At 36.4% G+C, this 23,201-nt stretch overlaps 1 protein-coding gene across 1 annotated transcript; it reads right to left on the reverse strand.

Moving 5' to 3' along the window:
* Positions 1-3,254: 3,254 nt before the first annotated feature.
* Prosbeta6 (proteasome beta6 subunit) lies at positions 3,255-20,342 on the reverse strand. Its single transcript, XM_081764660.1, has 4 exons — positions 20,127-20,342; positions 11,901-12,090; positions 7,416-7,652; positions 3,255-3,605 (listed from the first exon to the last, which is right to left on the reverse strand). Exons 1-4 carry the CDS (start codon positions 20,216-20,218, stop codon positions 3,420-3,422), a joined length of 705 nt encoding a protein of 234 aa, XP_081620786.1. The 5' UTR covers positions 20,219-20,342; the 3' UTR covers positions 3,255-3,419.
* Positions 20,343-23,201: the final 2,859 nt, after the last annotated feature.

Here is a 23,201-nt window from a genome sequence, read left to right on the forward strand (position 1 = left end):
ATATAACTAGGTATTTTACATGTTGCATGTTCTTATTGCGCTACTTTTACTTTTCGTACAGTCAGTATGTTAAAATGTACAGCCAGTAAAGTGACCTGCCAATAAAGGCAGAATACCTACGATGATGATGAGTATGTTGAAAGGATTTTTACAGGGAGAAGATATGGCTGAGATGAAAATTACAATGTACTATATTTTGCAGTACTACACGGCCATATAAATGCATTGCCAGTAATCCACTCAGTTCATTTTCGTATTTACATTTATAAAGCCCCCACACTCTTCTGCTAGTCTAATAGCTAGCGTGTGTGCTTTTAGTGCACGTTGTCCCGGTTAATTTCCGGTGGAAGAGCATAAAAAATATTTTCACAATCATTCACTTTAATCAATACTTTCAAACAGTGGCGTTTAAAAAGAAAATACAGACTTTCAGTTAAGTATCTTCTGCTTTAGCAGTATTCATCCGAGCATTATGGCTCATATATATCATTCTTTTCAGAATAAAATAAACTTTCGAATGGGATCAACTCCGCGAGTGTATGACGGATATGAAAAGGGAAATCTGAGATAATTTGGAAAATTTAGCTTCAAAAATATCCCTTCTCAGAAGTTTTGCGTCCCCTGCTGCACGTATTCGAATACAGAGGCGACCTTTGTTATTGCGGGGCCCTGGGCGAGTTGGCTCCGTGGAGCCCTACTATTTGGATTGGGAACACTCGCGCAATCATACTTTCTAAGCTTTTGCGTAAAACAAACTGTTGCTGTAAGATGAATTGAAGTAGATACTGCTCTAAAATAAAACACAGGAAACTAGAATGCTTACTTTAAAAAGCAGCTTTGCGATTTTTCAGTTGACTGAATTCTTCTATCAAAGCGCTATAGTCTAAAGAAGCCACGTCGTTTTCGGTGGAGAAAAGGCCGAGAGCGGTCAGTCTCTGTTGGGACATGGTATTCCTGAGGTATGTTTCTATGAGTTTTAATCTTGAAAAGCTCCTCTTTGCGGATGTAACGGTAAGCGGATTGTGCGTAGTATTCATAAAGCAATGTCTACATTAGGGTAGATTTCCTCCAATTTGTTTTCACTTATATATTTAAGCACTGATAGTAGGTTATTTTCGCCATCAGTCTCGTGAGAACATTTTCAATTTTTCGTACAGTTCCAGTCCATCTATGTCACTTTCTTCTTCGGCAGTTAATGTTTGTTCTAATTTCTTGCAGCACTTCATAAGGTCTTCGTCGCTCATGTCAGTCAAATTTATAAAATTGTATAGAAAACCAAATGTTGTTCATGTTTCTTTAGAGCTTCAAATCGTAGTTCACAGCTTCGTTGGATGGTATCAACAATAACATAGAAGTATTCTATTTTGAAGCAGTCTTCTACAGAAAGCTCTCAGTCCTCGTCCTCAGCTTTGTAAGAGAATTGTTTTCTTTCTTTTTCTGACAATCTTGAAAATGGTTTCCATTACCACTTCTTCTGCGACTTCTCTCGCTGTTAGCAGGGTTATCTGAAAGCCACTTTCCCGGTAGTCTTCAAGCCATTTCAGGAATACTTCCAGGTGCTTCCTTGTCACATCGAAGTTTATTTTCTCATCTTGCCACACTTTACTGATGACATTATTTTTTGTAAGGAGCTCGTACCACATTACAAGTGAGATGACAAATTCGGAAGTTGTTATTTTTGTTTGTAGTGACTGGCACCCGCTGACCAATACACAGTCTGTACTTCTTTCAGGCCAACTTTGCCGTGCATCGTACACACTGTTAAACTGGTATCTGACTGCTTTGACGGGTTCTACTTTGCATTCCCACCGAGAAGGTTTCAAAGAAATTTGGACATGTTCTTAAAGAACAGATCATCTTTCACTTGAGCCAGAAAAAAGTGCACAGCCCGCAGCAAAAAACCTGCAACATGAGAATGTAAGTTTATTGTGAAACTACGCCTAACAGCTCAGGGAATCAACATAACGTCTAAGTGGCACGAATCATGCCAGGAGAAACCTCGGCGTCCTCCCCTGCACACTTATTTTGGAGCAAAAGACTTCGTTGTTTCACAATAAACTTACATGCTCATGTTGCAGGTTTTTTGCTGCGGACTGTACAATCTCTGTAGAATTCTAAAGAAAGACTTAGTACGTGTACAGGAACGTTCCACGTCTCCCATCACCAAGTTCCAATTGTGATTTCCACAGGGTGAAAAAAAATCATTGATGATTCTACTTTGCACGCCGCTTTTTTCTCCACGCATGTTTGCGCCTTTGCAATGATAGTCCCAGTTGTTCAACTTCGGTGAAAACTATAAAGCCCACGAAGTGCTCCTGTAGTTTTGGTTGTGAGTACCCGGAGAAAACTCACGAGCTCAATGTTGTCCACCACCATTTTACTTGGCCGGGGATCGAACCACGGATCCCACGCACCAGAGGTAAGCGCTCTACCACTGATCCACCGTGCCCCCTGGAGGAGAATGCAGAGAATTAGTTGGGGCAAGCGGAAAACGAATGAGAGGATGTTAAAAATGATGGGGAATGGGGGTTGAGAAATAACAATTTTAGACATTATTAAGAAGAGAAAAAGAAACTCCATGACACTGGCTAAGAAGAAACTGTATCATGAGGGACGTGCTAAAGAGAGCGCTGGCAGGAAAGAGAGGAAGGGGCGAAGGAGACTACAATTAATGGACAATATCAAAACTGAAAAATCGTACGTGAAGACGAAGAAGTCAGCGGAAGACCGTGGAGCATGGAAGCTTCTCGGCTGCGCCAAGTCTCTTGCCAATAATGGATGAATATCTATGATAATACTAAACAAACTTTCATTTATATATATATATATATATATATATATATATATATATATATATATTTAGATTTGAGCATTGATGTATTTTTGTATTTCAACAGTAATATATTGTGAGGATTTAATTCCAAATGACAGTGATTTTATTCGCTCTATATCATTTTAAATGTTAATAATATTCGTTATTCAAGGATAGAAAATACTTAATAATTCACGGTACAAACAAAAAGTGAAATATTTACATGGAGAAACTATACAACACAACAGCTGAAAACACAAAAGCTAGAAACCTGACAAAGACAATGGCTAATTTTTTCAAGTTACAAATTTTTTCAAAACTACGCTGCCCTCTTCGTCTCGATCCTCACAATATATTACTGTTGAAATACATGAATACATCAATGCTCAAATCTAAATATAAAAAAATAAAAAACTTTCATTATTTCTTGAAACCTCTAAAATAAGACTTCTGAAGAATGATTTTATTTTTGTTAGTTTGAATAATCAACATTTATTATCGTAGAAAACAAATTCACTTATTTTTAAACACTTTGAAAACATTCTGCTGCTCCTTTCTTTTAAATAAAACACTTAAACAACTTCGTTTGAATGTATTATTTCTTGGTTTAGTCCTTTCTTAACGAGAATTCTTCCACTTCGACTCCATCTTTCGTTATGACATTGATAATTATCCCATCGCCAGTATAAATGTCTCTTTCGGCAGCAGATATGAAAACATCCTTCAAGATCTTCAAAGCTTTCTCTCTGGATATCGGTTCGGGAACCACGTTCTGCATATTCTTGTAACCAATCTGGAAAGGAAAAGAAACGAATGTTCATAATTATCTACACAAGAATAAATCAAATAGTAAAGCAATAACACAACAGACTACATAATTAGTGGTACTGTGCACTGCAGATACGAGAGAAAGTTCCATCCATTACGAGTCTGGAACTTATTACCGATCACAGCTTAATACACTTATTTATATATATAAGTAAAACTGAAAGTGACTATGTTTGTGACTTAAGAACTCTTGAACCACCCGTCCGATCTCGATCAAATTTTCAACAGATTCGGGCCTGAAATGGTTTTAATAATTTCACTTTGACGACGCAACTAAGGGGAGAGGGAGCGGGAGATATATAAAAATGATCGAAAACAGGATCCCTACTGATCTGGAGAAATCTATTTCCCTGACTTCTTCCTGGCCTTTGGCAGGAAATTCCCTGGCTTTTGTCACAGGTGTCCGACGACCTTCACATAAATAGGAATAAATAACGGTGGATATTTATATATGAGAACATAGAGACAAAGAATTATCAATTGCTCATACGTACATTCCACTCATCTCCCATAAAAATCTGAGCAACGCTCCATAATGTGATCATTAATGGTTGGCTAAGCCGAAATTGGTGTACAAATAATGTCAGAAAAAAAATATTTATAAAATTTCCCTGATTTCCAGTCTTTTTCCCTGACCTGCACCATTTTCCATCACTTCCCTGACCAGTAGGAACCCTGGAAAATGACCGACACGCGTGACGAATCCATAGTTTTCGGGGTTGCTGAAAGGAACAGTGACACTTCCGGTGCCGTTTAAATCCAAATTCAGCCCCCATTAGTACTCCTAAGGGGAGAATAGTGACATGTAAAAATAATTGAAAATGACCGATATTAGTATCGAATTCTTAGCTTTTGGGGTCCCTAAATTGATTGATGACAGTTTTGGCGCCCTTTATGTCCAAAATGAAACGTATTCTCCACGTGCAAAGAATGGACATTCTGCTAATTAAGACTAAAATAAAATGTTACACCTCTGGTTGGTCAGAAAGATAGTTACTTAAAGTTATAATGATAATAATTAGAGATTTTCAGTGCCGTATCCTTAATCACTTTTATTCTGCTTCACAAAGATAGGAGAATTTTTACAAAATATTTGGCGGAACATTTTTTTTTTTTTTTTTTTTAAATCGGGGAGGAGTAATTCATTCATCCATTTATTGACTAAGTTTTACTCCAAGTAATGAAACTTTGTGGGAAAGCCTCGCAGAACACATCCAGCATATCCTATCAAAATCGATTATTACTTTATATATATATATATATATATATATATATATATATATATATATAATGAAAACTAGCGTAAAACGTATTTCCTAAATCACGAGATGGGAGCGTTATGAGTTAAATTTACTCCTTCATCCTCGACTGATTTTAAACTTAAGCAGTCCGGATCATTGACAAGCCTCACAAACTATGTGTAATATGCCCAATAAATAGTTTTTACGAAAGTTACCATAGTTTTAAGTTCGATCAGATCCTCACATTTATTCTTAAATGATTTTAACTTCATACAGTGAAGATGGTTCGGAAGTCTTACAAGAAATATATGCCATACTGCCTTAAAATCAAGTATTTTCTTTACGAATATTAATATACAACTTTTTTTTTTAATTTTAAATTTTATTTATTTATTTTTATTATTATTATTATTATTTTTTTATGGAGGAGGGCTGTAATTCATATTTTCAGCCTTGACAGACTAACTCCAACTTGTGGAGATGATTAAGAAACCTCAAAGAAAATATACATCGTACTGAATCGAAATCAAATAATGTTAGGATAAAACCCTATTTTAAACGTAACCAATCGTGTTTTACCCAATTTTAAACGTAACCAATGGTGTTGATCGGGTTTTCCTAATGAAATAATACATCATATTTTATCAAATCGAGTAATTTTTACGTAGTTCATACTAGAAAACTGTTTACTGCGTATATGTGCAAATTCATGACATAGGTGGATTTTATCCCCTTATTGTTGATGGATTTTCATCCGAACAATAATAGGGTAAGCTTTCAAGAGTTATCGTGGAACAGAAGAGCGGATGGCCAAACACAGATGTTAGTTAAGCTGCTCAAGTTCGTTTTAATAATAAAGACTGAATACTTGAAGTTATCAAATATTAAATGATGCATTTAATCCAACGACTTTGATCTATTAGTATGCACATTGTAGAACTTTTAATTTTGGAATGACTTTATTCAATATCACACCTGGTTAAATCTACAGAGTGATAACTTGGGGTGTCAGTTGTACACATGTCTAGGCGAAAATATCCAGATATTATTAATTATCATTATAAACGAAAGCACATCTAATATAAATAAAATAAAGAGTTTGTTTGTGTGTCTCTCTGTCTGTGTGTGTGTGGCCCGGGAACCAGACGAGTGGACCGAGAGTTATCAATTTTGGTCACGGATACCTTGGTCCAGGCTCCAGACCAAGACAAAGTGTTTGCCGGGACATGTAAAAGTAGTAGAAAATGATCGACATTAGTGTCAAATTCATAGTTTTCATGATCGCTGAGATCAATGGTGACACTTCCATTAGCGATGATTTTAAATTCAGCTACCATTGTATGCAGGCCGGGAGTCACCTGCGGAAGGTGGGGCGGGGTTACGGAGACATGTAAAAATAATCCAAAATGAGCGATATCAGTGTCAAATCCATAGTTTTCGCAGTCGCTGAGATGAATGGTGATACTCCCAAAGACGTTGACTTCTAAATACAGCCCCCATCGTTTGGGGGCCAGAGGCGTTTTATCTTCTTTAAAAAACTTCGAACTAGGGAGTCTTAGGAGGCGTTTACCGGAATATGTAAAAGTAGTTGAAAATGATCGATATTTATTTTCTTTCGTTGTTAAGTTTGTTTACATAGATATTTTATCTGACCCATGCGAAGAATGGGTATTTCAGCTAGCTCATTCATAAATGTACGTTTTAGGTCATCCTTTTTACTGTATTTAGCAGAGTTTATTATTTGAAACATAAATTACTGCTGTTATGTGATGCCATTAGATCGAACGTACTGATAACTAACATTAGAATTTTTTGAAATTTTAAGATTCGTATCAATTTTCATATTTTACATATTACTAATTGCAGGAGGAAGTCCTCCTGAGCAGATAAACTTCCTAAAATCCTCATTTCGGCCATATTTTGCATCTTTATCAACCATGATATCTAAACTATAGCAGATACAAGACAGTAAAATTTGTTTTACTTTAAGGTCGTTTAGCCTCTTAAAACTACTTACTATCGAAATTCTTTCTTTTGCAGTTATGAAAAATAGACAGTAAATTGTTTTGTTGCTCTTCTGCCAACCTACTCTTTCCCAAAACCAATAAAGTTTCAAATTTACCCTAAAACAGTTTCGTCGTCATACAATATTTATCTTCAATTTTATACCGTTATATTCAGGTGCAGATAAAGAGCATTTCTGTAACAGTACACAAATGTATGCAACAACAAACAAGTAGTTGAAAGAATAAAAATGAATAAATAATACTAATTGAAACAACATAGCATTATGAAATAAAATAAATAATCTGTGATTCAATGCACAGCGGGGCATTAGAAGGGGATGCTTTATCACTGAGCCACTGGCCTGTATGTATCCCTAAGACCATCTCAATTAAAACAATAGCTTTTCGTATTTCGTTGCGGAATCTTTCAGTTACTGTGTGACGTTAGGCTAGGATTTATCTGTTTAAACGAGAAGTCGAATAAGTGTGACCGTGTGTAATAAGATTTTACTTTTAAGTTATGTTTACCTGGTTATCAAGTAAGGGTTGCAGAAGAGCCCCGGATGAACCGCCAGCTCTAAAAGTCCCTCGTTCACAATGACCAATTGGATCATAGCTAAAGACGCAGCCTTTCCCTTCATTATCTAATCCAGCCAGGATGTTGGACACATAATAGGGAAAGAATCGTTTGTAATATAACATTGTAGACAGCATTTGAGCTACAGCAGGAGTAGACATGGCCTTATGATGTTCATGCAAGTACATCTGAAACAAAGAATTGTATTATTAGTTACCTTTAAGACTTTAATAAATAAATACATATATAAATAAAAATGGGTTTAAATTACCAGTTAAAAATACCTCATATATATAGAAGTTTTGTAGGAGATATGAAACTGCCAACTTCCTTCACTATGGTGCCATTAGTTCCAGAACAAAGGAAAATCAAGCCACTAACGTACGTAAATTATTACTTGATGTAACCTTTCAAATTCCTTCTCAATCTCTAATTCTTGTGTAAATGAATTTACACAAGAATTAGAGACTGAGAAGGGGTTTGTAAAGTTACATAACTAATATCGTCCAGGATCTGACTAAGGTTCTGTAGGAAAGTTTGAGTATGGAAAATCTTTCTTCAGAAATATTTAGTAGGTGTCTTACCATTTTTTTTTTTTTTTTTTTTTTTTTTTTTTAACCTGGGTGGACATCTGACACCTGGTACGTTTTCCGGGTATGATGTCATCAAATATGACGGCTGCTTAATCACAAAAATGTTCATATCTCGGTTAATATTGGACTGATTAACTTGTAATTTTTTTCTTTCAGGATTGCTTAGCAAGGGTCCTAGTACGTATGTTTTTATTAAAATGAAGACCCGACATTTTCCTGGGATGACATCATCTAAGATAGTAGCTGCTTAATCACAAAAATGTTCATATCTGGACTAATATTGGACTGATTAACATTCAATTTCGTTCTTTTTTCAGGATTGCTTAGCAGAAATCATACTTCTGGTAATATTTTACTGAAATTAACACAGAATATTGTTATAACTTTTCATTATCGTTAAACAAATGTTCTTGTAATTAGTTTTGATTTAGGTGGTCGTCTGACAAATTTTCCATATATGACATCTTACAAGACGGCGGCTGCTCAATCAGAAATCTTCATATCGCTGGTAATATTTGACTAATCAACATGAAGTTTTGTTATTATGTTGTAATCACTACTGGCAAGCGAATACCTCTATACTCGCAATACCACATTAATTCTAACATAGTTCCAGGTGAGCTAGAAATATATTACTTAAATAGTATTTAAAACATATTAAAGCATTCCTTAAAATTGTGTCAAATATTTAAACATACTTAAAGTACATTAACATTCAACAGAGGCATACACAACACATACATCCGTTACTCTTATTAATATCGAGAACTAAAACCCGAAGTAATTTTCCAATCCAGCAAACTATGTGCTCTATCAGATCCTTTTAACTAAACTTATGAACAGGTGCGTTCATTCTGATTTTATAAACATTATTAACAACGTATGTCAATATCATTTCCTACAAACCAATCTGATAATACTATGAGGTGCATCAGATCTTTTAAATTATAGTATATGAAAAACAAAGCAATGTAATATTCTACAATGAATATCACCACCATCTTTTTAAGACTCTTTACACTCCTGCACTCCAAAGGAACAACATGTTACCGTAATTTCCTTACAACTGCATGAGAATTTTGTACATGCCAAACAAGTACATGCCCCAATAAACTCATTAGGATACTGTTGTAAGTTTTGTTTTGGCATTAAATAATCTCCTGTCACTTCGAAAGCAAAACAAGGGCCTAAGTAAACAACGTGCCGATGAAGGTATGTATAAAAGTAAGATCTTAATAAGTGCCCCTTATCACCCCTACTTGTAGGTGGTAAGCCGCCAATGTCTATGTTTTCCAGGATAGTACCGCTAAACCCTGAATTCATCTAAAGATGTGTAATATGATCCTTTCTTCAGTAGCTGTACTAAGTATTCATCTGCAGCTTGAAGGCTTTTTCTATAAAAGTAACAAAGAAAGTTCTTTCGCTTTTTCATCCACCATCTTCGAACATCGACAACCTTCTGCCAACGTTCTCAAAGGCCATGAATTTCATCGCTGTAGAACTTGGTGGGCCGTGAAGCGAAGGCATCAAGTGCATTTTGCACCTCTACTAGGGATTTGAACTGGTGTCCTCTAACGTGATTGTCCAAAGAATAGAACAGGTGATAATCGGAAGGTGCAATATCCGGGGAGTATGGCGGATGCAATAGTGTTTCCCTCTAAGGCGTGTAGAATGATGCCCCGGGTCATCGTGGGGCTTAGCGTTGTCCTGTAACAGGAGGACCCCTTTGCGATTCAGAAGTGCTGGCTCCAGAGTTTTGAGTTTTTCTTGAACACGGCTCGACTGATGATAGTACAAAGTTGCATTGATGCTCTGACAGCTGGTAGCACTTCCCGATACACGATGCCACGAGCAGTCCACCAAACACACAGGAGGACCTTCTTCTCGTGCAGTGCTGGTTTCGGGTATTTCGAAACCGATTCATGGGATGCTAACCAATGATGACGGCGCCGTGGAGCTTTATACAGGACCCATTTCTCATCACATGTCAACATCCTGTCCAGAAATGGCTCCTTCCTAAGACGTGACAAGCAAACAAATACAAGTGTCTGCTCGCGTTGCCTTCTGGCCCGGAGTCAAATCATGTGGGACCCATCGACCCAACTTGTAGTGCTTCCCAAGTTGATGAAGGTGTTGCCGAATAATTTCTCCACTCACACTGAATTTTAGTCCCAGTTCCTCACACGTCTGGCCACTGTTCGCCTCAACTGCTGTCTGAAGATCTTAATTTTGTACATATCAGTACACGTGGTGCGTCTTCGAGTGCTTCGTCACCGTCCTTAAACTTGTTAAACCACTGCTGCACTGTCTTAGTCACGACACTCTCACCAAAGGCCTGGCATATCTTCCGCCCCGCTGCAGCGGCGGTTGACTCCAGTTTGAACTCTCACAGCACACACGCCCTTATGACGCTCTGTGGAGGTTCCATGTTCACTCTGTCCTTACGCAAGTTCACGGTGTAACTGAACTACCACAACCAGGTAATATGTTGGATATACCCACACCGCCAACTGGCCTAAAAACATACGTATTAAGACCTCTGCTAACCAGTTCCAAAAGATAAGAACGAAACTGAATGTTAATCAGTCCAATATTAGCCGAGATATGAACATTTTTATGATTAAGCAGCCGCCATCTTTGATGACATCATACCCGGAAAACGTACCAGGTTTCGGATGTCTACCCAAGTAAAAAATAATTAGTAAGACACCTACTAAACCTTTCTGAAGAAACACCCTCCATACTCAAACTTTCCTACAGAACCACAACTAGACCCAGGACTAATAATACGAATCTGCTGACTCGCAAAAGGTTTATTAGTTTAGGGATTGTCTCATTCAGTAACGACTTAGGACACTGGTTCGTGCTTTACGTTAAATTTATAGGTTCATATTTCATATAGCTATATGCTGAAACGGCCCATTAGACTCTGTTCAAAACATGATACATAACTCATGTATAACACGATTAGCACAAACCAACGACCAAAAGGCACGTGATTTATTTTTCTTCTTATACAAGATACCCGAAAACGAAATATCACCTACACATATTACTTGGCAGAAACTAAGTCATACAGGGATCCCATTTAATTGGTGAGCCCGTATTCCCTGACTTTTCCAGTTTTCCCAGGTCACGCTCTACAAACTTCCTGGCTTACATATAATGTAAAAAAGCAACTGTTTTTTTCCCGACCTGAAGTTTTCTGAAAATCAAACTAATTTATCTTATAAACTATCTCCTACTAAATAGCTAGGTAAGACAAAAAGAGAAATGTGTCCTGAAAAGTAAAAATCCGTACTTAAAATTTCCTAATTTCTAGATTTTTGCTGCTTTTCACAATACTCCCTGACTTTTACAGGTTTTCCAAATTTCGTAAGTCGATGAGAAACCTGCCATAGGAAATGTAGTTTCTGCCTACGCCTAACGATAGTGGAATGATGTCATTAATGAGAGAATATAGAAACAGGTTAAAAAGCAAGGCGTGTTTTTCGTATTCGTTTCTCTGTCATTCCAGTCTAAAATTCATCTCTGCTACCATCAAGCAAAAAAATCTTCTTCATATAATAAAATAAAGAAAACATTTTATCTTAAGCGATTCAGGTTTCTTGTTCAATAGATAGCTTTAACTACAAGTCTACGAATAACCTCAAAATTCAGGATGGAAAAGAGATCTTGACATGAAATTAACTCTGAATTCTTTCTGAAAATGGGAACTTTCAATGAGGTTTAAAAATACTCTCTAGGTATACATTATAAGACTATACTAAAGATTGCTTTTCTTTACTCATGCAGACTTCCAGATACAAGAGTACCGGCTATATTTTTTTCGTAAGTTCTAACCTTCATTCTAGCTTCTAGAATCCGTGTGAGTGTTAGTGTGTCACACCAGCATCCTGAGCATCCCAACACTGTTGTGTCGGAGAGCTTGAACAGTTTGGACTGCTTTCTTGTGTAAATTGAGAATCCAGCACTGAGACGAGTGTCGGAGGCGATCACAGCATAATCATCACCAGCAATAGCTACTATACTCCTACAACAATAAAAAACAATGTTAATCATAAAAAATATAACTCTTAATAATTATCAATAAAATATATCAGTAACAATAAGCCGATTCTGGAAAAGAGCAATAAATTCTCTCTTCATTCATTAGTTTCAAACCAACAATATCATGTAGTTCGGATCTCACATTATGCTATAGGTCCACCTTTCACATATCCTCGCTTCTGAAATGGACGCAAAATCAAATCAACTCAACTCAAACAAATAAATAACTTTATTAAGACAAGGTCCAAGATATAAGCCATTTTCCGCTTAAGTGACAGCACATGGAAGAGGACTACCTTAGATAATTATTTCCACCGGTGCTGTATTTCTGGATAATCCAGGAAAGCTGTACATTATGTACCCAAGAGTAGGGTTACTAGTGTGAAAACATTACGAGTACTATAGAAACTGTCCACCTTTTGATAATTTTGAGTACTTGCAACAATGGTTACAATTATGTTACGCTCGTTCTTACCATTGTTTTGTGCCTGATTCTTACAGACGCACCTCCGCGCAGACCTACTAGTTTCCAGGCCTTAAACAGAATAGATACCGCTCTCGTTTATGGTGTACACTTAGCACACGCTGATGCGTGCTTTTTTTTCTTATTTTTTCACGAATAATAGGGTTTCCATATTCCTACCGTCGTTTCGCACCTCCTTACGAACGTACCACTGCGAAAACCCTCCAGCGGAATAGATAGTTATTGTTCGTAATTGCTACCTAGCACAGACTACTGCCTCTTTTTAGCATGAATAATCATTTATATGGCACATACTACGAATCTGTGTGTACTTAGACATGCTTCACGAAAATGAGAGCGTAGGATGTCTTAGGGAATTGTTTAAATAGGGTTACTAGACGTCTTCTTTTACACAGACATGTCTTCCTTCTCCTTTTTTCAGAAAGTACAGAAAATTGTTTTAAGTTTTAGATTAATGATATACAGTGGCAGTGAAACCAGCTCTGGCGCCACAACAAAACTAAAAATAAAACCTATGCAAATAGTTTTATAACTTGAGAGGGCCAATAAAATTCGGACGTCCTGCGCCATGGGGTCCTTATTGCCGACAGTGATTATATATATTTGCAAATTATTGTTACTGTTAATATTGTCGAAATGTTCAATTACCAAGGAAATACAACTGATGCAATTCTAAGCACCAAAGAAGAAACTTAATGTGTTTGGGACAAGATGGTGCTAGGCTTCAACGAAGTGCTCCGAACTCCAATCTAGTGCGATCATGTTATTTAATACAAGTTCTATTTTGGATACATTTTATTTTATACTACCTTTTTTATTTATTTATTATTATTATTATTATTATTATTATTATTTTTTTATGTACAGACATACCTGGCATCAATATACAGTAAATCCACGATTAATCCGTGGAATTGGGTGGCAGAGGCATCGCGGATAACCCGAAAAAAAGACTAAAAAATTAGGCGCAAACACGAAAAAAAATATTTCAGCATAAAAACTATATTTTATTGTACAAAAAACATAAAAAACATAATAAAACTTTTAAAATATGTACAGTACAGCAGAAATCTTTGCTCTACATCTAAATCACTAAAATAACGAACAGTAAACAAAACACAATATTGTACTATAAACAAAAAGTGTTCAATACGCCTTTAAAAAAATAGTCATCCGTCTTTGGTTCTTGTTCTGGAAACACTTTTCTTTATTCTAGACTGTACTTTCCTTAAAATGAATTTTTCTGCCAGATATACGACGTCGTCTTGTGCACTCTCACTCTGCAGTGAACAATGAACGTAATTGACTAAGACTATCCATGGCTTTGGATTGATTATTTTAACAAAAGAAACACTGACCAAAGCTTAAAACACACTTTATTTTAAATTATAATTCGTAACGGTTTCGGATATCTAACATATCCTTCTTCAGACAATAATGAAAATAAATCTTTTCGATATTGTCTGAAGAAGAATATGTTAGATATCCGAAACCGTTACGAATTATAATTTAAAATAAAGTGTGTTTTAAACTTTGGTCAGTGTTTCTTTTGTTAAAGTAACTTACTACCACGCAAATCACTTTCAAATTCCAGTTTTTCATACCTTACGTTTTAGAAGATAGAGAACTTATTTGCACGCGGAGTGCCTGTCCGCTGCAACTATTTATGGAAAATAATTAAGCGCGACTGCAGCAGGGTCAAAAATTATTTCCTTGATACTCGGGGATAATTGGGGCTTTACTGAACCTACTACTTCTGATGAATTTACTTTCTAACAACTCATCATTTAATGTAGCAAGATTCGGACATATGTCCGAGCCATTTTGATTGCACCTTCCGCTGTCACAAATGAATACTATTCAGTACAATTTAATACAATCTATACCTTTAAAACAAAACTAGTGCAATAATCCACCTGGTGTTAAGTGCTGAGACTATAATATTAATAACCACGTTTATGGTAGAAAAGCAGAAAAAACATAGTAAACCTAAGGTAGGAGCACACAAAATGGTGGCTAGTTAAGTACCAGGGTTTTACTCTCTTATTTGATACAATTATTTACATTTTACAATGATCATATTTCTAAGTAATTGTTGAACTTAATATCTGGACGACTAAGTGTTATATATCAGGCGCCAGTGCTCTTATTGTTTAATACAATTTGTGATTTTGTAACTTAATCATGTATTATATCTCAATACAGGTTATCAACGGACGAAGAAATCTAACACCTCCATAATCGGTATTGTGGAAGTTTAGTTGTTAAATTGTATGAGACTGATGCTGAATACTTCGTCATAAAAATTGCAATTTTACGGTTACAATGAGTGAGTGCATATGAAAGAGGTTCCTCTAGGGTATTAATTTCCACTATTGGAGCATTTCTGCACAGTGTAAGAAAAGAGTATTACAAGTGAATGTCACTAGTATCAAACCTTATCAGGGCTATACCAGGATTAAAATGAATGAATGCATATCAAATACGACTGTGCAACATACTAATTTTCACCGACGGTATATTTCTGCACGATGTAGGAAACCTGCATCTTATGTTTGCAAGTATAGTCACTACCGTGAAATCATTACAGTTGCACTAAACTAAATGAATTTAGGCAACATGAAATGTATTCTGCATTATGAGCATACCATCTGTTGTTGACGCCACAGCCCATACGGACGCAACCCCACACGTGCTCCCCATCTATGCTCCTGTCCTCACTCGTTTTTCTAGCCACATAGCATGCGTTAGTTAGTGTTTTTTGTAGTAATTTCTATGTTGTACGTCAGGATGTAGCTGTAAGACACATCAGTTTGTATCCGTATTATCAATCTGCACGCAATTATGTGGGCATGCACCAAGGTCTTTCCTTTGGTGTTGGCCAAGCTTAAGCACAATACATTTCGCAAAATTTACAGGTAAATTTAATACTCTGTATAGAAAGACATGTTTATAAGGGACAAATTTCTCCAGGCGGCAGAATTAAATAGTACGTTATACAACTTTATTTTATATTTACAAGTGTAGGGTTATTAGTGTAAAATTATTACAAGTGCTATACGGCGGTTAAAGTGAATGAGTACCCAAACCTAATCAAATCTAATGTACTGATAATAGCCTACAGTTTGATACATTTTTTTCGATTTTCGCGTGGTCCGACCTATAGCATAAATGTCAAACTTCTTGAGAACAATAAGAAGGAAATTTAGTGAAAGAATCATGTTTTCAACTATTATTTTATGCCTAAACTTAGCACAAAATCCTCTCGTGAAACTCAAATGTGTTTTTTTGAGGTCTGTCACATGGTAATCCTAGATTTAAAACGAGCAAAACATAAGTTGGTGCGTAATTCTAGCATGAATAATAGTTTTTATGGCGCATTAGTTTGAACACAAATTCTTCATTTGTACGCAATTATCTGGGCATGAGCTACAAGAGTAACAAGTCTTAAGGAATAATTTAAAGCAAATTAAATTTTTAATTTGATAGCATATTTTAAAACTATTCGAAGAATAAACCCTATTCTTAGTGTGTCCCTAGAAACTACAAGTCTTAAACTTTGAAAATTATATTATCGAACATAGATACCAAATCCTATTCATATTCAACCATTTTTGGTGCTGATTCAGCTTTGGCATTACGAGGGTCACTACGAAAGTTTTGAGATACGCTTTGTTGTGGCACATTATTTGAATTCCAACAATTGCGTTCGGTAGTCGTATCCAGAGCGAAGAAAGTTTCAACTCGCGTCGCTTATAGGCGTGGCAGTATCGCCTTCACTTATTTATTGATGTGAACAGTATTCGGCTGTCTAGAATGGAGCACGAAAGGGAACATTTTCGGGCAATGATCCTTTACGATTTCAAAAGTGGTTTGAACGAGACACAAAGCCTTGACCGTTTGCAGGGTGCATTTGGGGACCTTGCTCCTTCCCGTGCTACAATTTTTTCGGTGGTTTGTGAATTCAGAAGAGGCCAGACGTCGCTTAAGTATGAAGAGAGAGATGGACGTCCGGCAACAGCTGTGTCAGATGAAAACATTGCCGCTGTGGAACAAATGATTCGAGAAAATCCTCGAACAACTTTCATCAAGGACATTGAATCTACAGTGAACATTGGATCGCCAGCAGTAACAAAAATTCTTCATGATCATCTTCGGCTCAGTAAGGTTTCATCTCGTTGGGTGCCTCAGACTTTGACTGAACAGCAGAAGCGCATGCGTGTGGAATGGTGTGAAGAAATGCTTGCAAGATTTGATGGAGGCAATTCTCGACGCGTCTCTGACATTGTTACTAGTGATGAGACTTGGATCTATCAATTTGACCCTGAAAATAAATGCCAGTCTACAGTTTGGATCTTTCCAGACGAAAATCCACCCACGAAAGTGAAGCGACCGTGAAGTGTGGGGAAGAAGATAGTCACATCTTTCTTCTCCAAATCTGGCCATGTTGCAGCTGTTCCACTTGAAGAACAAAGGACTGTTACTGCTCAGTGGTACACCACTGTTTGCCTAACTAAAGTGTTCCAGAAGCTTCGGGAACGGCGTCCAAGAACTGGATTGCGTGGGATCCTGCTTCATCATGACAACGCGTCCGCACACACGGTCAACATCACAATTTACTTTTTATAATCTACGTAGGTCAAACTCATGACTCATCCGCCGTATAGCCCTGTGACTTTTTTCTGTTCCCCAGGATCAAAGATCGCATGCGTGGGAAGAGATTTTGCAGCCCTGAAGAAGTTGTAGTGGCTTACGAAAATAAACTTTCAACACTTAAAAAAAAAGACTGGCAACACTGCTTCCAAAAGTGGTTTTCGAGGATGCAAAAGTGTGTACAGTGTAATGGTGAATACTTTGAGAAAATATAAGTGTTAAAAAGATTTTAAATATGTAAGTTATTTCAGATCTGGAAACTTTCGTAGTCACCCTCGTATGAAGAGTACAGGAAAATTCAATACTTTGCATTGAAAGACGGGAGTATTTCGCTGATAGGTATACTTGTTTTACTATACGGATCCATAGATTGAAAAATGTAAAAAGACATCTCTTTAATCTGACCATTTCTTGTCAAGAACAAAACCCAACCAACCTCTGCGGGGCTTCTAACCCGTTCCTACTACTACTATTACTTATACTATAGACCCGTATAGTAAAACTGCAAGCCTAATAAGGTAATCTAACGTAAATGTAATCCAACCAAATATAACCGAATGCAATACATTTCGGTACTTTTTTCTTTCGATTTTCAAATCGGTCCGGCGAACAGCAAGGTTAGGTTAGAGCTTTGTACAGCGTAAGGTTTTAAAGCATGTTATGTACAATCCTTTGACGTTGTCCATTGCCTAATCATACGCTTAACGACAGTAAAAAAAAATAATTCTATCCCATTCTAAATCAGGAGCTCCATTCCTAATTGCAGATTGATTTCAGGAGGGCTCAATAAATTCACTGTGGACTTATGACATAAAAAATACAATGCATAAAATACGAACCAATTTGCTTTCCTAGGTGGTGAATAAAATGCACGAATGCTATCTAACCAAGTCACGGCAGAAGCGTAGCAGGGGGCCAGAGTGGTAGCGAGGGGGGTTCGTAGGGAGCAAGTGCGTCAGCGACGGGGAGTATACGAATAAACGAGAGTTTTGGAAGAATACCCACATACAATACTTTCACTGTCACTCAAAGTTCATTTCAATATGCTGTGCAGTGACAGAAATTACATTTATTCACACTTCCTTCACGAAAGATGTTTCACATTGTATTTTATCCATACATTTTCTATTTGGTAGAACCGTCTGCTCAAGTGAACCCAACTGAACCGAATAAAATAAAGTGAGTACATATAAACGACGACTCTATTAGATGCTATTTTCCACCGGTCATGTATTTCTGCACAGTGTACAAAAGCCATTTTTTATGTTCACAAGTGAATCGTTACTAGTATGAAACTATGGCAAGGATATTGAAACTTGCATCATTCCCAAAACTCACTTCCTTTCACTACCCTCGCTTACACGTCCGTATCTTCCGCATGAACCCGCGTGCGGGCTTACAAGCACCGACTCCTTCCCTGATTCGGTTAGCATTCATGCTTTCTAGTGGCCACCTAGTACACGTTGGTTTGTCTCTTGTACTGCAGTTTTTATGCCATATATCCGGAAGCAGTATTTATATGAAAATAGCGGGTTAAGTTCCAAAGTTGGGCGTCCGTTTCCAGCAAAATTTTAAAAACTTACAGGAAAGAAATGGATAATTTGATCGTTTGTGTGCTTGATAATATATAAGTGTCGAAAAATCTGTTTATTTGTTATATATAAACGGTTATGGTCTATGTTCCGTTAAGGGGGTCCAGAACTACACTGGACCCCCTTAAACTAAGCTAAGCTAACTTAACCAAACCTATTATAACGTTATATTATGTAATCAAACGAAAATCAATAGAAAGAAGTGGTGTCAAAGGCACTGGACTCCCTTAACGGAACATTGACCGCGGTTATCAATATGGGACTATGTGGCGAGCGGAGGGAACTACTTGGCGCAAGGTAACCGAACAGTTGTATTGTGGAAAAGAAACGGGCATTTATGTTAACATGGCGAATGTACAAGGGTAATGAGCTAACAGTTTTAACATTTGTGAAGCAATACGTTGATAACGAGCGAATCTTTTAAAAGTGTATGAAGAGCACGGATTAATGAACCTAATAACAAATTGCAAAAAGTGTGGAAAGGAGATAACAGCGGAAAAACGTGTCTAAAGGGGTCGCCCAACTTCGGAATAAATGCCGAAAATGGGTTAAGTTTAGAGTTACCCCTCCGGTTTTTATAAAAATCAGGAAAATTTACAGGAGATATGAGGTAAGAAATGATAATTTGAAGTTTTTATTTGATGTTTAGGAATGTAAATTCGGCAGGAGAGTTATGTTTAATACGAGAAAAGATATATGGAAGTTAGTACTATTTGCCGGATGCGGAAGCATTCGCGGAAGGTTTCAGCAGCACGGTAGTTGTAAAATATGGCGAATATGGCGAACAGGTGTAACTGATGCGCAAAAATAATGAAGAAAACCTTTTAAAATTGTGTGAAGCCCACGGAGTACTGAAGTTAAGTGAAATGTAACGATTTTTAATACTTTAAGCACTGTCTTTTGTATGTTTCAAAGTCCAAGGGCAACTGTACTGGAGGGGCAACTCTAAACTTAAGCCCCGAAAATAGCTAAAGAATTATAACTTTTAAGCAATTAGGCCTACTTCTGGTGGCTTTCCTCAAATTTATCTATGCCAAATAATATTTCATGTTGCTCGCCCCAAATCTTCTAGGCGACATGAGAAAATAATTAGTATATTTTTTCAACAATTATATCGAGTGGTGTGCCAAAAGTAAACCTGCACAATACTTTTAAATCATTTAAAAATGAAGCAATCTTTTACTACTGCATTTTTGTTAAAGCTCTTTTTCTTACATATAAACAATGATATCGAAAACAGGACAAAAATATTTTGCCGAGTACATGAAATTGCATAAAAACAATACTTACCCGCCGTTGTCAGAATATGGCCAAAAACCGTGTTCTTTTGGTCTATTTTGATACTCTGCAACTTGCTGTGTTGCAGTACCCACCAAAGCCATTATTAAGTTCCTAGTGTGCAATGAAAATAAGCACAAAATGTCAATTTAAATTTCTTTAACAAATGAGTGCACAATCTCAAAAGTTATTTGACATCGGATGACGAAGCTCAAGCACATGCTATTTACCATAGAAACCAAATGTTGTGGGATTGATTCTTGAACGAATCGCTACTTGCTTTCGATTCTTACTGATTCAAAAAACATCATTCATACCTTTGACGAAGATTATTCATTTATACTATATACACACTGATGCTTCAAAATTCCCAAATTCAAAAGTCGGAGCAGCAATATTTATCGCTAAAGAATCTAAAACTATTAAATACAGATTACCACAACATACATCCATCTTCGAAGGAGAAGCTTTTGCGATACGTCAAGCTCTACTATACATAAAAAGAAATAAATTACTAAAGACAGTAATATGTTCTGACTCTTTAAGTGTATTAATGTCCCTAAATTCAACTCACTGGAATAAAAAGTCTCCTGATTACTAACCATCAGGCAAGATACCGCGATGATACAACTTGGTCGCGGCAGTAAAAGTGGTAGTTATTCCCATGACCAGGTTGTATCATCCTGTTACCTGATGTTTAGTAATCAGAGAGATATCAGGAGTTTGTGTGACTGGCCCACAGATATTCCATTCAGTAAGTTCAGTCAGTGAATAGCAAATTTTGTCGCAGATTTATATTTGTTCTTCGTCAAAATATGCATTTCTGAGAAAATTAAGCATTAAGCATTTCTGAGAAAATTACATTATAGGAATCATGCAGAACAGTAAATCAGTGGTGACGTGAATTTTCAACGGGATATACTAATTAATGCCCCTCCTTTAAAACTAATCTCAAGACTTACAATATTAATTAGCATCGACTACAGGGTAGTAGCGTTATTTCAACTACATTTGAATTTATTTTAAGGCTTTGAAACACCCGAGACTCAGAGAATAGAAATGAGGAAAATGAGTCAATAGGGCCATAAAAGTTTCCCTTGTGACACCAAGGAAGATTCTTGGTAATCTCCTCAGTTAAAATATTTATCCACGAGGGATCAATCACACCATCTTAAGCTGATGTTCTACTGCTGAGCTTTGGCCATTCGATGTTTGTGTGAAGTGTTTGTGTATTTGAATTCACGTCAAATCCTAAAAACTAGTGAAGGTAAACAAACAAACGAAAGAAAAAGGCCACGAATACTTCTTTTGCTGTAAGGAGTCCCGATTGAAATATCTGTTCTAACACTGTTTGATATTAGGGAAAGAAAAACACATTTCCTCTTTTTGCTTCAAAGAGTGCTCACTTCATCATTTTAATAAAGTAAAGGAATATACATTACTCAGTTTTAGAGATCAAGGGTAAAAGTAACCACAAATAATTGACCTAGGGACAGATAAAAACAAGATGCTGCAACCGGGGCCGTTGCCCCGGTCGCCAACAAACTAATATGTGTGTTTATTGGTGTAGATGAAGATGAAAGGGATACTAATCGCAAAATTTGCCCTGGGCACCAAATGTCTAGTTTCGTCACTGATAAGACTACCATATTTTTACAGCGTAAAATCGGGACGTTTTTCTGAAATATTAAGAATACATGATAATTATTGGCAGTTTACTTTAAAGTGAAACATAAGCCTCAAGAGCAGGGCTTATAATTAAAAGTGGGCTGGAACGGTAATTCAGTGTCATATTAAGGTTCAGTTCCTATTTCTGTGCGACGTTTGTTTCGTAAGGACTTTTATCTTTATACATCACTACTTATTATTATTATTATTATTATTATTATTATTATTATTATTATTATTATTATTATTATTATTATTATTAATAATAATAATAATAATAATAATACAGTTTATCTACCAAACAACTATTTATATTATTATGCGCTATTAAACCAACTCTGGAACTTATGATATTTTTTACTTCGATCATTTTAACCGGCAAATAAGTGTGATCTGTATGAGAGGGAATGTTTTCGGGCTGGTAAAATTTGGGATGAGTGCTGCCATGCTGTAACTTTGAGCTTCGCCTTATCTCAAGTAGATGCAGATATGTCGGAAGGTTTGATTCTTGTAGATTCACTAGTTCAAACGCTGTCGAAAATGAGGTCTAGAGAATACGACCCTCAACGAACAACATTCGAACAAATTTATCCAGAATATTTGTGGATATGCAAAGGAAATGGTCTTTAAATTCCAGGGTCGAAAACAGATAGAATATAGGGGTTCCTCCTGGAAACGAACTAGACATTCGCCATCGAAATATCACAAATTCATTTTGGATAAATTTCTTCCTTCATTGGAGGCAGAAGTCGAATTTTCTAAAAATAATATTCTAAGAGACATTTTTCTGCCTACTATTGATAAGGCAATCACTGAGATGGAAAAACGCTTTGGATCATGCAGCAAAATCATTAGATCAATCACCACTCTACATCCAAAAGGTTAAAACTTTCTAAATTACAACATTGTGGAGCATATGGCTCAGCAGTATGGAAGTGTTCTGGAAATATTCAAGTCTGAACTCAAAATCCTCCCAAACAAATTAAGTTGTATGAAGACGAGAGAAAACCAAAGTTGATTTCTTGATGAATTTCGTTGACCTTTGCGTCTACAAAAACGCATTTTTAGACACCTACAAGCTAGATATCATCCCTCTCAATATATCAGTTTCTAATTTTACATGTGATAGACCATTCTCATGTTTGAAAAGATTAAAGATATATAGACAATTCAATGACTGATGATAGGTTAAAAAAACTTAGGATCACTTTATACTGAAGAAAATTGCTAAATCGTTAGATCTAGAAGAAGTTGTTGATAAGTTTGCTGCTGCTCACAAGAATAGAAAGATCCTCTTTTAAGTAGAGGCATGAACCTATAAGTTATTTTCTTGACCTGTAAAAGTGTATTTCTCTGCTTCCACTTAAATCAACCAGCCACACATATTTTAAAGGCAGCGATTGAATAACTACTTATATT

Source organism: Thermobia domestica, chromosome 7 (genome assembly GCF_964235325.1).
Source record: "Thermobia domestica chromosome 7, izTheDome1.hap1.1, whole genome shotgun sequence".
Taxonomy (NCBI): domain Eukaryota; kingdom Metazoa; phylum Arthropoda; class Insecta; order Zygentoma; family Lepismatidae; genus Thermobia; species Thermobia domestica.